The following is an 18,700-nucleotide window of genomic DNA, read 5'->3' as shown; positions in this document are numbered from 1 at the left end:
GGGTGTCTATTACACGTGCTTTATTACTAATGGTTTAGTTAAATGATACGTGGTCAATTTATATCCAATAGGCACATTCCGAAACACTCAGTTCCCTAAGATTTGATAGTTTCAGATTTCCAACCGTTTTATGGTAGGAACAGGCGATTATTACACCTTTAAATGTCAGGTTGGGTTCCCCCGTATAACATCTAAAACTTAATGGTTTAGAAAAATGCCGAAAATGAAGTATTTTCGTTTTACTTTTTCGTCATGTAAAACGAATCTTTATCTACGGAAAGTTCACAGTAAAGACAAACTTATTTAACAGTTTAACAGTTGGATTAAATTTAATATTACAAATGTTTAACTTTATTATAATTATTTCTAAAGCATCATTTCAATAGGAGATGTTTCTTGTAATCTATGAATAATGATATTTTAATTCTACATAGACTTAATAATCCAAACCTTTATTTGACAAAAGTCTGTCTGTGTCAGCTTATAACTGGTGAACCGCTGAAATAATTTTCGCCCAACCTGGTATGTATCATTCGGACCCCAGAGGATCGGCATTCGGATCTGTCACCCACCTATGTCATTCCCCCCTGTGGCTCTCTGTCTTCCTCATTTGGACGGATAAGTTAGGTAGTTCAATAAAAATCACAAAGTCACTGAAATATCGATTAGGCTTAGAAATACGACCTCTTAACAGTTTTATTTAAGTGAACAGCTAAGATTGCATAAATTATTATCTGTCCACTCTTCATTCTTGCTTAAAGTAACACAACAACAAAACTAGAAGTATTCATGCAGCTACACACAAATATATATAGCTAATATAGTATAATATAATGTAAAATAAACTGAACTATTTATCCTATTATATTACTCCTGAAGCTAATTGCACCTTATAAAAAAGATGTTCCAGAACCCGACCTTGGAAGTACTATCTCGATTGTGCTTAGTTCGATGACTATGACTATGCACTATGTTCCGACAACGTAATTTTCATTCTGGTAAGTTTTGTCGAAAGACAGCGAGATAAATTCTAGACATACAATTTGACAAACCTTCCTTAGAACCCGCACTGTACATGAACGTCGGGTTCCATGATCACGCTTAAGCAAACCAACGGTGCCAAAGTTGACTGAAACTGTATAGGGAGAATTGGCCGGTACATGGCCTAATGGGGTTGTGATTTCAGTTTCTTCGGCCACATTTTCATGAAAACAGCCTTTGATTTTGAGGTGGGGCTAGACTTGCGAAGTTTGGTTTGGAAAGTTCATATTATTATTTCTTACACTGCTAACGATGTAAGCAGTGTCATTGCAGTGGCTCTGGATTGTCTGAACGTCTAGCTTTGCAGCCCGTTACTGTTCTAAATCCTCTGTTGTACAAAATATGTTGCTCCGTCCTTTGGGTCAACGTCGTCTAACAGTCTCACTGTACGACCATTCTTCTTCTATTCGGTGGGCCAATATCGACCTATGGTTAGCGTACCTGACTGTGGATCTGAGGGTCCGTGGTTTGCGCCCATTTCCTGCCAAAATAATTCGCGTTTCGAACTTTGGGACCGCAGGTGCGTGACAAGGGAAATGGCTTAGTTATACTTTGATTAGAGTAGCCCACGAGTTGACGGTGGGTACTGTTGACTTAACTACTTTCCCTTCTAATATATCCCTTCAAAATTAGGGACAGCTAGCGTAGATAGTCCTTCTCCAGTGGCTTTACGCGAAATTCAACAAACAACAATATCCATTCAGCCATAAGTCTTATGTGACAGTATTACATTGTTGAATGGTCGAGAGCTCACCGTAAACCAAATACGTAGGTACTAAACATGTCGCCCTTGTAGCCACGGCGCTCATTTGCGGCGACAGCCACTTCTTTCGTATACCGCCACTTTACGTAATCATTCAACGCACGAAGAAGACAGAGATTCGCAGGGGGCGATATAGGGAGTCGGACTTAAACATTGACCAACAACGTCACTCCCAGGTTTGTTGACAGTCTGTCTAATAATTCGTCAGTTATAAAAGAATACATTTTGTCAAATAATTGTTTGGATAAACTAAACACTGATATAATCTGTATAACACAAGTGTATTCAAACTCTTATATCCTATATCAAGTTTCACACGATATAATACAAATATTACATTGTTCAGCTTAAGTTTGGATTTCATATTGTCTTGACGGTAATGACCAGACAACTGGTATAACACAGCACGGCTTCTGCGGCGTTGGTAGTTGTTAGTAGATAAACATCCTTCGGGTTCGAGGTTACCGTTAGCATCTATATGACGAAAAGATGGAAACTCCTTTAAAAGATCAAAAATGATGTATATAAGCACGTTCCATCTACTATGGGCTTACAAAGCAATGTTTTCAAGAAATACGTCTAAAATACTTAAAACAATCTCATGTATAAATACATAAAAGATACGTTGAGACTATAATTTATTTGTCTTATAATAAATTATGTGAAACAGTTACAAGTATATTACATATACGTGTAATAGTCGTATCATTCATACTTTATCAAGAAAACATTAATAATACAAAAGAATTGTTCTGAAACTCATTATTTTTATCAAATGAGTTGCGATATTAATTCCCATCCCAAATGAATCAACACGCAATACTGGGGACATGTGCTGCTGAATAACTGATTTTTCCCAGCTCAGACCTGCGATGGTTTTATTGTATTGAAATTTTTACATGCTCTACAATAACTCCTGTACGATGAAACCGAAAATGATATCCATTTTTCTCCATCCCATACAGATTTTTCACAAAATGTCATATGTACTTTTACATAAGTGAATAATGCTCATTAAAATCGGGTCACATTTTATTATGCTTAAAATGTTGACAATCACTGGCTATAGATGTCTCTAGACCAATCGCGACGTGAGAGACTTATCGATCGTTCTAGAACAGACGAGAAACACACCACTAGTATATAAACGGTTAACAGGCCGCAGGACGTGTCATTTCTGGATAGTATTTGTTTGTGCGTGCACTTTGAAATTATTTTTTTGCCTTTTCACTATTATTTATTCGTCGCTATGGCAACAAGAGGTTGTGTAAATAACCCAAACATATTCTGTTATACTTCTGGTAAATTTCTTGTCAATTTGGCCTAAGTAAGATTTTTTTTTCTTTATTCCCGATTTATAAAAAAAAATCGTTACGCGATAAAAAAAAAAAGAATATTATTTTCGAAATATGCGTAGCTGAATTATAGAAAATCCGTTATTAAAATCAAAACCGTATTTATGAAGTTTAAATTCGCAGCCATGTGTTATTCTTTTAATTTTCAATAGCACACGCTATCACATTTCAAACGCCCTTTTTGTTTTGTTTTCTTGTTTTAAATTTCGCGCAAAGTTACACGAGGGCTATCTGCGCTAGCCGTCCCTAATATAGCAGTATAAAACTAGAGGGAAGGGAGCTAGTCATCACCACCCACCGCCAACTCTTGGGCTACTCTTTTACCAAACGAATAGTGGGATTGGTCGTCACATAATAACGTCCCCACGGCTGAAAGGGTGATCATGTTTGGTGGGACGGGGATTCGAACCCGAGTCAAGCGCCCTAATCACCTGACCATGCCGGGCCAACGCCCTTTTTGCAGATATTTAGCTTCAAGTGAATATCCGTTTTTTTCCTCGTTTTGCATTGACTTTATCAGTTAAAAAATAACTTATTCGGAAAATATGCATACAATCACGAAGGCAAAGGAGAAGTACTACAACTTATCTCACCACTATTATACGTTTCGTTCATTTCTATCTCGGCGATCTTCGTCTTCGTGATATCCTTGTGTGAAGCAAGGAACAACACTACTTCGTGCTTTTCGTTTTTGATTGGAACGATGTCCAGAAGACACCAAAAAGGGATACCTGGAAAGAGCAATACCAGGATTTATAAATGAGAATTTATATTATGTCCGATTTTACTTCTATCATAGGAAAACATGGTCTTCTTGAGATTTTTAAGCATAATTTGGTTACAAATCAAACACACTGTTGTAATATAAGCTCTAAACTATAAGTTGCTTTTTGGCAAATTAAAAAAAAACAACAGAAAAGTTACATTTTTCACAAGATATCATGTGCAACTACCCTGAAAACTTTTAATCTTTCGTAGCATATAAAGACTTGAATCGAAACACAACAGTAAAAATTACCAACCAGTTCTTGTGTAGAAGACCACTTCCAGTTTCAGTTCAGTTTTATTACACAGTGCCATCTCGATCTGTTCTTTGTCTTCTTTAGTTGTTTCAGACCCAAAGAGGAAAGTACAAGCACAGCTTTTCTGCATGATCTGGGCCCTGGGGTAACCGGTGAGGTCACAGAACCCGTCAGAGCAGTACACGATCGGATATATTGATGGAACTTGTGCATTTCCCAGCACAAAATTGCTATCTACAAAGAAATGGAAACAGTTTAGGTGACAGTAGATTTGTTTGTTTGTTTGTTTTTGAATTTCGCGGAAAGCTACACGAGGTTTATCTGTACTACCCGTCCCTAATTTAGCAGTGTAAGACTAGAGGGAAGGCAGCTAGTCATCACCATCCACCGCCAATTCTTGGGCTACTCTTTTACTAACGAATAGTGGGATTGACCGTCATATTATAACGTCTCCACTGCTGAAAGGGAGAGCATGTTTGGTGGGACGGGGATTCCAACCCGCGACCCTCAGATTGCGAGTAGAGCGCCCTAACAACCTAGCCATGCCGGCCAGGTGACAGAAGGATTTATTGGTATATTGTTGTTGCTATGTGCAAACAGGCATTCCTGGATGCATTGGTGGCATAGAACTATATGTAACCAATAAAACCATTATATCAAGGTGAATGGATCAATAATACATTTTCTAGGTGATTCACAGAAGAGAAAATGAAACGTTTCTGTTTAAAGAAAGTATAAAGCGAATTTACTTAACGTAAACACTTATTCATAGCTATTAAATATATTTTACGAGATATAAAAAAATTAAATCTAGCTAAGGATATATCTACTGAGCGTTAATCGTACTTTATAGGAGCGATCTTCTGCTTTACGTGCTGCTTTTGGAACTACTTTCTCGGTCGTCAATCGTGCTCAAGCTGATGGTCATTATTACGAAATATTGTCCGTCACCATATTTTTTATTGTAACAAACTTTTGTGAAGGACGGCAGGGTCAGTTTTGAAACACACACACACACACCTTGAAAAACTTTTCACAGATTCTTCACTGAACATAAAAGTCGTTTTCCAAGAACATGATTAAGAATACCAAAAAGAATAAAAACACAAATGTATTCTGTAGCTGCATTGAATGAGAATCCTGACATTCCAGTATCTTTCGCTATCTTTCCCATGAGAATAGCCATTGATTTTGAGGTGTTACTGGAAGCTCGTGAGCCTTCGTGAACTTTAAATCGTTGTTTATTATCTTCTTAACGGTACCAGAGAATATGCTCAACTTTATCATAACGGCCATTTTAGGTCAAGCCCCCCCCCCCCCCGATGGCTCAACGATAAGGCTGAGGGCATACAAAACCAAAAATAGTTTCGATAACCGCGGTGGGAGGAGCACAGATAGCTCTTTTTGTAGCTTTGTGCTTAACTGTAACAAAGCTAGGTTTTAAGTCAAAGTGCTCCTTTATAATAGCCATAGTCTATGCTTTTTGAATGAGGGCAGTGCTCAGGATTGGTTTGAGAGTTGTTTTGGAGTCAGTTGCTTGCCTAAACATTCTGTTGGGCGGCTTTTCCCACTTCGATGAAGAATACTAAAATCTCCCTTTTGAAATGTTTTGTCCCTAGACTCCTCGTCGTTTAACAATCCTGCAATAGAAAAATTCCTTCTTCTGAAAGAGCTTTGAAAAATTCCCCCAGCAATAATCTTTTTCCTGGCGGCATTACAATATCGATTGGTTAGGAACTCGTCGCGAACCAAATATATAAATGTTGCCAGTGCTGCAGATTTGCACTTGAGAAGGCACAAACATCGTTATTATTACAGTAGTTTTCATTAAAAAAAAAAGATTATTGAATTTAGAAGCAGAAAAATAAAACTTCACACGAGCTAACCATAACCTTATGATCTCATTCTCGTTATATTAAAAGGGTGAACCTAGGTTTATAGAAAAACTGAAATAATTATGGAAACACACAAGCGAGAGAAATACAGGAGCAACAAACAACTAGATAGTTAGTTTGTTAACGATACAAAGCATTATCATAGAAAATATGAAAAAAATGCTAATAAGTTGTACAATGCACTAATATTTTGTAAATGAGTCCTTTGTTTTACGCCCTCCCCCCGGTGGCTTATTGGTATGTCTGCGGAGAAACCGGGTTTCGATACCCATAGTGGGTAGAGCACAGATAACCCTTTGTGTAGCTTTGTGCTTAATAGCAAATAAAACAACCTTTGCCTTACACAGAGTATTGCATCTTACTTCTCCCCCCCGGTGGGTTAGCACTAAGTTTACGGACTTACAGTGTTAAAAGTCCGGGGTTAGATTCTCCACAGTGGACAGAGTGAAGATAATCAATTATGTTGCTTTGCACTAAGAAAACAGCACCAACGATAACAGAAACAACACCTTACAGTTTATTAAAGCAGGAAAGTATTCCAAATGTTATATATTTCTCTTTATAATCATCCTTTCGGCCTCAGTTTTTAAAAAGGCTCGTAGCCTCACGAATATTCGTATCGAGATTTTGTACAAACACAGCCATGATTGTGAAAGTACCATTGTCCTCTTTACAGTAAATATATTGTTTGGTCACATTCGCCATATCTTTAGGATCACTGTCTCTAGAAGATGAATCCCCGCTCAATGAGCCGAATTCATTATGAATCAGAAACTAAAGTGGTCAGTAGTCATGATGATATCAGTTTTGTGCGGATCACCAACATCATTGGCTGAAATATAGCCCTATACTTGTGTTGATCACTCACCACTGTATATGATATATATTGACCATGATACCGTTCCCCTAGACCTTTGGGGATTCGACTTCCATTCATAACGATAAAAGCCGATCGGCAAATTGTTCTTCTCTCGAGAGTTCTGACTCCTATCGGAAATCGAGTTAGTCTCCCAAGTGATCTGCTTTAACCAACAATCCTCACTTGACCTCTAGAACAAAATGTCGAACAAAATGCTGTTGATTGTTGCCTAAAAATTCATCTATGCAAAAAGACACATCTCCAACTTTGCTCACTCCACTGTTTGTGGTGTTCTGCCCAATTCAATTATTTGGTTTGATCACCTCTTCTTCACAACTATTTTTGAACAGTTACACGTCTATTGAGAGCACTTCGTGCCGATGTGTATCTTACTGTTCTCTAGATAACTTCCACAAACCTGTATTTACAGCAAAATTGTTGTCCAGATCTGTACTTGACCATCATCTATCTTGTAAAGAAAATACTCCGAGATACTTAACATCACTTTTGGAACGTTTCGCTTTTCAACTTCTGACACTTCTATTGTTACACGTACCTTCTCCAGTATCTTGGGTACAGTTCTTATTGAAACATGGAGAATTTCCGCAATCCTTTTTTTTTATGGACTAACTAAAATTCTGATTTCTACGCATTGTCATGCGATATTTCAGAACTGTGAACCATAACTGAATTCACACTACTATTACTGGGTATGGTATGACCGCCTGTACTTATATATATAATATATTATGGTACGGAACTTTATTATTAGTTGAATGAGAACTAACCACAGAGTAAACTATCAACAAGTAACTGTACTTTGGTGTGGATAATTTTCCCCACGATAAAGAGGAGGGGCATTCTGATATTATTTGCCTTTTATATCCTTTCTTCACAGTTTCCGTAATTATTTCCAATACTGCATATAAATTGTTTCTTTAAATAATAATGGAGTCAAACATAACATTAAACTAATCACTCCCAAAGTGTTAAAATGATAAAGGTTTGCCACTAAAAATAAAAATGGACCAACTCCGTCAATTCGAGGAAGAGATAAACGTTTGCCACTCTGCACAATATGAAATCACTAAACTCAGACTGTTTAAAATATATTACGTTTTCAGGTATGAACTTGCAGGATTACACCATTTTATTGACGCTCAAAGTCTAAGGTAAAAACGCTTTTTAATAAGAATTCTGTCTGGTATTCGACTGCCATTCATTACGATAAAAGCCGATGGACAAATTGTTTTTCTCACTAGAGTTCTAGCTGCTATCGGAAATCGCTATTGAGGAAATCAAGTTAGAGTCTCCCACGTGTTTTGCTTTAACCAACTGCATTCACGTGACTTCTAGAGCTACTAGAAAAAACGAGGCTCTCGTATGAGAGTTATTTCGCTTCAGTTGAAACTAGGGTTATTACGGTATTTCCTTCAATCCAAGCATGTGATGTGATACTGCAATAAAGAAGAAGTTTTAAGAAATACGGTGGTCACAAAAATATTTCCTTCTCTGCTCTAAGCATAAGTTTCAAAATAAAAGACTTAAATATTAAAAATTAATTCTGATCCTGGTCACTATAACAATGATTTGATTTTCTTGTAGATATACTTCTATTTCAGATTGACACAGTAACAATATATATATAGGTGTAATAAAACAAACCCTGGCAACCATCTGGGGAAAAAAATGTCAATTGCTTGTACTTACCATGTCAAACCCTGGCAACCATCTGTGAAAAAAATGTCAAGTGCTTGTAGTTACCATATGCCATCATGAAAACTGACCATTACATCTAATTTACGCAAAGCTATCAACAAGTCTGTGAAATTATTAAAAGTCAATTAGCCAATGCTTCAAAACATGTCCAAATCAAATTCTGAAACTAATCGTTAATAGGCCTAATGTTTAATTTACAGTTAGCTCTAAGCGTTCTGGTTGATTTTGCAAGCATCAAAATAAAACACTTAAAATTAATATGAAAAGTTGATTTCTTTATTTGTTTTAACACAAAGCTGACTATTCACGTCTGTCTACCGTGGAGAATCGAGCCCTGAATTTTAGTGTTGTAAGTCCGCAAATTTACCACTGACCCACCAAGGGACAAGAAAAACAAACTAATAAAAATAATTTACATGACCAAAATGAAGGATAAACGTTTTAAAATTACAATACAATTGGAAAACGACAGAAAAAAAATCATTATTTTTTAAATAATGATAAGAAATAGACCAGGTTAGATTTCATTAGACAAGGAGATTTTCGACGATTTTAAAAGCTAGAAGAGAAACCAATCAGAAACTGCTTTACCTTTCTTGGTTTATTTATGGCTTTGAATCAAGTAGGTTATAAGGGTAAAATAAACGTTCAGTAGGTCGATAAAGAAATTTTTTTCACATAATGATCCGCGGTTGCTATAGAAACAAAATGCGGAACTGTTACCAATTTGTATTTTTGGCACGAAAAGATAAAACACGGCGCTAGTCACTACATAATACATTTGAAAACAAGTTAAGGCTTATTTCACCTTTTATTTAGCTCAGGTTTTTATATATAAGTGTTGGTCATGCAGCTTTCAATCAGAATAATATTTCGGTTGAAATTTATTAAAACGAGCTAAAGTAATATAAGCGAATGATAAAAATCAATTATTAATTGAGTTATGCAGAAAGTAACTTAATAAACGATTATGTTAAATAACTGATAATGTTCTGTAGTAAATTGTTCAGATATTTCTCATGCTGTATAATAAATTATTCAATAATTGCTAATACTGTACAATAGTCTACCCGTTAATTGATTACGTTCCGTAACAAATAACTCAATAACTGATTACGTTTTATAGTAATTAGATCAATAACTGATTATGTTTTATGACAAATAGATCAATGATAGATTGGGTTATGTAGAAGATAACTGCTAAAATCACTTCCAACCTTTCCCCCCCCAAAAAAAAACATGTGACGCGTATTTAACACTAAATGGTTTGGACTTCTGTTTTATTTTAGCACAAAACACATTAGAATTACATAACATAAGCTGTTCCTTAAATAACAGAAGCTTTTCCTTATATAACAGAGTTGTTCTTTATATAACAGAAGATGTTCATTAGATAAAATAAGTTGTCCCTTACATAACATAAGTTGTTTATTAGATAACATAAGCTGTTCCTTAGATAAGTTATTCATTACCTAACATATGCTATTCCTTACATAATATGAGCTGTTCATTAGATAATATAAGCTGTTGCTTCCATAACACAAGCTGTTCATTAGATAATATACGCTCTTCCTTACATAACATAAGATGTTCATTAGATAATATAAGCTCTTCCTTACCTAACATAAGATGTTCATTAGATAATATAAGCTATTCCTTACATAACATAAGATGTTCATTAAATAATATAAGCTCTTCCTTACATAACATAAGCTGTTCATTAGATAATTGTTTTATTTGTTTTTGAATTTCGCGCAAAGCTACACAAGGGCTATCTGCGCTAGCCGTCCCTAATTTAACAGTGTAAGATTAGAAGGAAGGCAGCTAGTCATCACCACCCACCGCCAACTCTTGGGCTACTCCTTTACCAACGAATAGTGAGATTACCGTCACATCATAACACCCCCACAGCTGAAATGGCGAGCATGTTTGATGGGATAGGGATTCGAACCCGCGACCCTCAGATTGCAAGTCGAGCGCCCTAGCCACCTGGCCACGCCGAGGCACCCATTAGATAATATAGGCTTTTCCTTACATAACATAAGCTGTTCATTAGATAATATAAGCTCTTCCTAAAGATGTTCATTAGATAATATAAGTTCTTCCTTATATAATACAAACTGTTCATTAGATAAAAGAAGTTGTTCCTTGTATAACAGAAGCTGTTCATTAGGTAACAGAAGTTGTTCCTTACATAACAGAAGCTGTTCATTAGATAACAGAAGTTGTTCCTTGTATTAAGTCGTCAAGAAATTAATGTCGCTGTTTTTAGATGAAAAAAACCAAACAACTTATATATCAAACAAATCATTTATTAAATGAAGTAGTTTTCATTTTTACCGATGATGCTTTTCCATCTTACAATTAGGTTGTTAATGCCCTGATTAAAGAAATCACTTGGCTTTGAAGCAAAAAGCATGTCGATGTCCTCTTTAACACCATCCCCATTTGCATACGTTTTCCCATTAAGTTGGTGTTGCAGCTAACGAAAAAGATGGTGATCTGATGGTACCATATCTGGAGAATATGATAGGTGGGGGAGAACTTCCCAACCCAGCTCTATAATCTTGTGTTGCGTCAAACGTGCCGCATGTGGACGTGCATTGTCGTGGAGAAGAATAAGAACACCTTTCCGATTGACGACTGAAGGGCGTTTCTGATGAAGGGCTTAATTTAAACGTTCCAGTTGCTGACTATAGATCTCTGCATTGACAGTTCGCTGTGGATTGAGAAGTTCGAAATGAATCACTCATTTGATGTCCCACCAAATGCAAAGCATCACTTCCTTTGGATGGAGTCCAGGTTTGAGGATCGGAAGTTGATATTGTCTAGGACTGAGCCATTGTTTTTGGGGTTTAATATTCGCATAGAGAATCCATTTTTCATCACCCAAACGCCTTCTTTATGGAATTTTCCCGTATTTCTTAGATGTTTACGTATTATTTCATAAGAAGCCTGCAATTTCAGGGCCATTTCACGAGTGTGTTGCCTTGGGTTACACTCAACAAGCGTCTTCAGGGCATCAATATCAATTCCAACATGTCGGTCCCTGCCATCACAGTTTTTAAGGATAAAGCCACCTGAACGAAATTTGCTGAACCATCATTGACACTTACGAATGTTCAAAATATTTCCATAAACTTCTTTGATATTCCTTGTGGATACAAAGGCGTTGTTTCCCTTCTTGTATTCAAACAACATTACATGCCGAATGTGTGTCTCGTTATGTACCATCACTATAAGGGATTAAAGTATATTAAACTTTACACATTATATAGGTTACCCTAACGTGACGTTTAGATGGTTCGTATAACTATTATACGTGAAGTACATTTTTGGGGGGGTGGTTAATGAAAGTGTTTCAAAACACGCCATTCATTTCTTGACAACCTAATATAGCAGAAGTTGTTTCTTGCATAACAGAAGGTTTCCTTATATAACAGAAGCGTTTTCCTTATATAACAGAAGGTGTTCCTTATATAACAGAAGGTGTTCCTTGTATAACAGAAGTTGTTCCTTATATAACAGAAGTTGTTCCTTGTATAACACTAGTTGTTCCTTGTATAACAAAAGTTGTTTCTTTCATAACAGAAGCTATTCCTTGTATAACAGAAGTTGTTCCTTATATAACAGAAGTTGTTCCTTATATAACACAAGTTGTTCCTTGTATAACAGAAGTTGTTTCTTTCATAACAGAAGCTATTCCTTGTATAACATAAGTTGTTTCTTTCATAACAGAAGCTATTCCTTGTATAACAGAAGTTGTTCCTTATATAACAGAAGTTGTTTATTTCATGACAGAAGGTGTTCCTTTTATAACACAAGTTGTTCCTTGTATAACAGAAGTTGCTTCTTTCATAACAGAAGCTATTCTTTATATAACAGATTGGTATAGGATTGATTTTATTATGTAAAGCTCTGAGTTACACAGACAAACTGAAAGGTTTATATTTTCTCTAGCATACGATAGGTTTCATAACAAATAAAAAAGTTAGCTTAAATGAATGCAATTTTATATTATGATCCTGTACGAAAACGTCTGATTTATGTACTGTGTAATAATCCTGTACGAAAACGTCTGATTTATGTACTGTGTAATGATCCTGTACGAGAACGTCTGATTTATGTATTGTGTAATGGCCGAAATTTAAATTTTATTAAAGATATTCATTGTGATACACTGAAAAACTTTGCGTACAGAACCAATAACCAAGAAAAAAAATACCCCGCTACTACACACGCATACACACTGATATGTGTGAGTTTTACTGAAACAATTTATGTCTTAAGAAAAATTTGCACATTTAGAAAAGTATATTGATTTTCTTAATGCTTTTTATGAATAGTTTGAAGAAACACACTTTATACTTATGGTACTGTACATTTACGAAGATAATTATACCATTACTGTGTAATATTGATAATAAAAATAAATCTAGGAAGGAGTCTATTACAGGGATTGAAGTTCATAGACTTAGCAAGAGTTTATAGAAAGACTAGTGAATGATGAACGTATGATTAAAAATGAACTTCCAAGTTTGTTTGTTTTTCACATGCTTAAAATATCAGGTCAAAAATTATTATAGAAGTAGATGTTTCTATATCAGCAATCTCTTCGCTTGTTTACTAAACAAATCAAAGTTCTAAATTTAATTTAGAGAAGCTTTCGATCTATAGGTATTTACATAAAGTTCACGCAATACCTAAACGTTGTTTTTCAGTTGAAAAATAACACTCTTTGTACGGTGTTAGTAGATTTTCTTGAATTTCTGTTATTTTTCCTTTAACTCATGAATAATTTTGGTAAAGAAGGAATATAACGAGTTGATCACAATATTTAACGATAAATCATCTTTCGCAAGTTGAAAAATAAATCTTACAAAGTGAAGAAAGAAGGCTTTGTTTTACGTCATATATTTGGCTCTTGAAACTTAAGCTGATGTTTTAAATTCTGTTTCGAACCCGCTGCATTTTTCACATCAGTCGTCTGAATCAAAGGGCTTTTAACGTCTTACGTAAAGCGAGAACGAAAAACAAAACGTCAAATCATTTTTAAATTAGAGCTTATTTCTGCTACATTTTCAACATAGAGAATGTAACAGAAATTGGATAAATGGAGATTTGGCTTCAATAAAACTTATGGTACGTGGGAAGCATTACATTTTTCATTCCTCGATATCGTTTAAATAAAGCAACGTATAAGTGGAGAATGGAAGACAATGTTGAAAAAGAAAGATAATATAAGACGTAATTCCAGGATAATGTGTGTTTTTATTTCGGAAATTTCACCAACAAGACTTTATTCTAGGTCTACGGAAACTCACCTACAAGACTTTATTCTAAGTCTACGGAAACAAGCTTAGAAGTGAAGCGTGGAACGTACAAACGTAGCGTTATCGACGAAACTTCGGGAAAAAATATACTATTACTGAGTTAAGATGTTATATAATCTCCATTCTCAGTTATCGAAAACATCCTCGTTCGAACTGTCAGAGAAACCTGAACTTTCGTATGAGTGATAGCTTCGAGTTATTGTAAACTAACGCATGCGCTAAACGGAGAGCGAACCATTATTATTGAATTCAAAATGTGTAATGCTTTGAACTTGAATCAAACGTAAAGCAGCAGCATGGCGAAGAACAGTTTTAAAGCAGTAACACTACTATAAGAAATCAAATCATGTAGTATATTCTTAAATTGTTGGTTTAAGTTTCTTAGAATAGACTGCTTATCAACCTTTTATTTTTAATAATATCTGTTAGTCATTCAACCTTCTCTATGTATATCTGACAAATATTGTCTAAGATATTTAGCCTTTTCATTAATATCCAAATATTTTCTAATAAATTCTTTAACAATTTCCTTACAAAGCTCTATATTGTATTAGTTAGTGGAACAGCAAATCTCTTAAAAAACTGGAACAACGAAATAGTTTCTACACGATTCGTTTGGAACCAACAAAAAAATAAAAACGAAATATAATATGTTGTCACTAACAAAAGTTTGATTTCGGAATGTGTTTAATTTTATTTGTTCTTGTAGGACTATGCTTCATTTTACTTATGATCATTTTGAAAAGCTAATGTAATGCAGGTGACAAATTACATTTTTAATTACTAATATACGATCAGAAAGCTACTTTACAGCTGCTGCTATAATGAAAGATAAGCCTCACTCAAAACTTCCTCAGAAATTCTGAGCATAAGCGATAAATTAGTAGATAAATGAAGAATGCTTCTGTACATATACAATGTAAGAAGAATTAAAGGATACGGTTATTTCTATAATATCAACCACGTTTGATTTTGTATTTATCTAATTCATGTTTCACTGCTTTGGGTGACTGATTTTTAACGAAATGCTGAAACATAAAAAGTGTTCGTATTTCTTATAAAAATACAAATAAGTTGCAGCGTGTTAAAATATGAAATGTTTATTCAAAACCATCATTTAGTTTGGTGAAACTCTAACGCATTTTAACGTTTTCTTCAATTTGAACTCTTTTCCACTGCCTACAATTAGCAATACAACTGAAAGAAATTCACAATAGAGAAGTAACATAGAACATTGTAACTTGGAAAGTGGTAAGAATGTTTTGGAGAGTAAAAAGGCAGCCGAGATCTCCAACAATGTGTCTTCAAGAAACAAATCTCTGAATGACTTATGCAGAGAACCGGAGAGGAAACTTTTCTCACATAATAAAAACTTAATTTGTAAAAATCTAATTTCTTGTTAACACACTATGTGATAACAATGCTGATACTTAGGGTTACGAATTGGAATTGATGTTTTGCTGACTCAACAATGGTGCACGGTGTCAAGGAATTGTTTACTAATGGTATTCTGAACAGACTTTAAACTTATATAAAACATTTCCTATACGGTAGGGTTCACTAGATTTTAGTACAATGAGTTAAAATGTTTCGAGATGTTTCATGGGAACTTTGGATATTGTTTTTTTTGTTTCGATTTTCGCGCAAAGCTACACGAGGGCTATCTGCGCTATCCGTCCCTAATTTAGCAGTGAAAGACTAGGGAAAGGCAGCTAGTTATCACCACCCATCGCCAACTCTTGGGCTACTGTTTTACCAAAGAATTCTGGGATTGACTGTCATATTATAACGCTTGCATGGCTGAAAGAGCGAGCATGTTTGGTAGGAGAGTGATTCGAACCCACGACCCTCATATTACGAGTCAAGCGCCCTAACGAACAAACTTTGGATCTGTTTTGTGGAAGAAAACTTGTTCCTTAGGAAGAACAAAGTGCAGTGTTAAAGTGTGTCTTTGTACGTGTGCTGTTGTTTTAACGCAAAGTTTAACGCTCTGTTCACCGCGAGGAATCAAACCCCAGATTTTAGCGTTCTAAGTCCGTACATTTAACACTGACCCACTGAAGAGCCGCAGTATTAGGACGAAACTCATCATCTGCAAAAGGAACAACCTATATATAAAGAATAGTGTTACCTCATCCCCTTGGGTTTGTTTAATTCTTCTTTAATCTTAGAACACTGTGGAATTAAATTGTTGATGTTTTTTGTCTAGCTATAAAAAAATCGCACAATCTCGTTACAGATTAGTTTTTTAAGTAACAAACGTTCGAAAAATGTTTAATTCAGTTACAAAAATTTTGAAAGGTAATAACAATTTATTATCACGTTCCTTTCCAAAAGGTTCTTGTTTTTGAAGTAATCTTAATTGTACATTTTTTTTAACTTAGAAACACAAAACAATTATCCAAATTAATCGGTAATATCTCTTTAGATAAATAAATAAACAGAGAAGTATTAAAGAGTTTATTTGAAGATAAGCATGAAGCAACACAATGGGTTAGCTATGCTCTGCCCACCACGGAGATCGAAACTCGGATTCTAGAGTTGTAAGTCCGCAGACGTACTGCTGTGCCACTAGGGGGCGTATTAAAGAGAAGGGTGCAACAATATATCTAATATACTAAGAATTTGTTTTGAGAACCGCAAGGCACTACTTATTTTTTTATTAGGCTAAGCAGGATACTTTATGTGTATAAATTTCCAATTCCTAATGTAGATTCTGCGTCAAAAACGTTATTCAAGTGGAAAACGTATATCATGAGGTACGAAATCGCTCTTTTTTTAAACCCTAGATATATTTATTTCGAAATAACGTAACATACTTCATACTGGTATAAATTGAAACTATAAGTCAGAATTGCCATCTGTTTCTATTTCGCGATTGAAAAGGTATAAGAAATTTAATATCCTGTAACAACAAAAGAAGGTGTTCGATAGGGAACTTCAGCAACAAAAAGTGTGTCTTTACAATTCTTTGAGAATAGAAGTAAAAAGTCGAAATATGATTTTTTTAAACAATGTACTGAAAATGAGGTATGACGATAATGTTCCAATATTCACGTAGTTCTAAGTTCGAATCCTTCTTATCAGAATTATCATTCAAAAAACGATAATTTGACATAAAAAATTATTTCATACTATGAACAATTGTAGATCATATAACACTGTTATGTTCAGTTATTATAAAGTTCACAGAAAATAACCAATGTTAACCAACTTTAGCTACTACAAATTGTACGTGAAACAGCAAGGCCTAACCTGTTGCAAGTATGTATTACTTTACACGAACGAGCACCGTTCTCGGTCCATAAACCAATATTAAGCAAACAACAACAAAAAACACACATTTCGGATTCTATTTTTCACGTGTTTATAAAAGTTGTTTCATCTGCATTCTTTTTAATAGTATTTTTATCATAAGTTACATTACGCAGCCCTGATCAAATACAAGGACGAAATAAAAATTACTTTCGTCGAGATACAGAAGTTCTTAGCGTATAGTCGTTCAGCTTGTCTTGTCACGTGATAACATCAAACACAGATTTAAATTAAGCGATGTACTGTTGAAAGTACTCTAATATACTTACTGTAGTATGGATGTTTGCTATGCGTATCTGATATTAGCGTTACTAACTTTCCAGCTTGAAACAATTGAGATTAATGAGAAATGTTCATTATAGTTCACTATCGTTTCAGTTGTTCTAATTATATTCTTTTGTAATTATGGAAGCAATTATATGTGTTATGACTTACAATCATCAGCTCGGAACTGGAGTAGCGAAATTCAGAGTACAATTAAAAAGTATTACTTTTTGAGTAAAAGTTGTGTATATTTCTATAAATATGGGGAAAGCTCACATTCTAAACATTCACTTTACTATCATAGTACATTGTTTTAGTTGCTATCTGAGATTCTGACATCACTTATATTGCATGATGTAGAATGATATGAGACTTAAGGAAATTAGGTGAGGACGAAATCATTCAAAAATAAAAACTTATACTAGCTACACTGAGATCTTCGTTTTTCATCGTAATATTTTCTACTAATGCTTGATGTACGCTTGCTAGTATTATTTTACTACTCGTTTGCGGAAAGAAGAACTCAAAGAAACAAAAACAAGCCCAACTTATTAACTTACAGCCTTACAATAAAATCAAAGCGACACAAGTTCAGAGTAAATTCTGATTATAGCCTCTGCAAGACGTTTCTTGTGCATAGCTTATTAGTAATACAAAGAAATCAATAAATGGTTTGTTTGTTTGTTTACACATAGATTCACAATGGACTGCTATTTCCACCGCTGGGAATCAAACCACCGGTTTATAATTGTAAGTTTTGAAACTTATCACTGACCAAACGAGGGGGGGGGGCACTAATACAAGGACAGGACGTAACTACAATTTGAGAAGATTGGTATGATTTTCTTAATAAGTATTACGTATTCGTATATTCCATCTATATGACACTGAGTTTCAATACACATTTCCAGGTATTTGAACTAATACCAAGAAAGTAACTTCGCGTCACACTGGTTAAAATAAGATTTTCTTCCAGGAGTTATTGATGTTCAAACTACTGATGTCCTTGTAATATTACCAAACAGGAGTTATTTATGTTCAAACTACTGATGTCCTTGTAATATTACCAAACAGGAGTTATTTATGTTCAAACTACTGATGTCCTTGTAATATTACCAAATGGAAAAATTAGTT

At 34.8% G+C, this 18,700-nt stretch overlaps 1 protein-coding gene across 1 annotated transcript in view; it reads right to left on the bottom strand.

The window, feature by feature from the left end:
- LOC106458689 (potassium voltage-gated channel subfamily H member 8-like) overlaps positions 1–18,700 on the bottom strand; it is a 127,738-nt gene that overhangs the window by 53,915 nt on the left and 55,123 nt on the right. The window contains exons 4-6 of the mRNA XM_022385397.1: positions 4,182–4,415; positions 3,753–3,890; positions 2,142–2,278 (exon numbers count right to left, since the gene is read on the bottom strand). Of these exons, the coding sequence (XP_022241105.1) occupies positions 2,142–2,278; positions 3,753–3,890; positions 4,182–4,415 (509 nt within the window). The remainder of the gene's footprint in view (positions 1–2,141; positions 2,279–3,752; positions 3,891–4,181; positions 4,416–18,700) is intronic.

Source organism: Limulus polyphemus, unplaced genomic scaffold, assembly GCF_000517525.1.
Source record: "Limulus polyphemus unplaced genomic scaffold, Limulus_polyphemus-2.1.2 Scaffold24, whole genome shotgun sequence".
Classification (NCBI taxonomy): Eukaryota; Metazoa; Arthropoda; class Merostomata; order Xiphosura; family Limulidae; genus Limulus; species Limulus polyphemus.
This window is presented reverse-complemented; position numbering and strand designations above follow the sequence as displayed.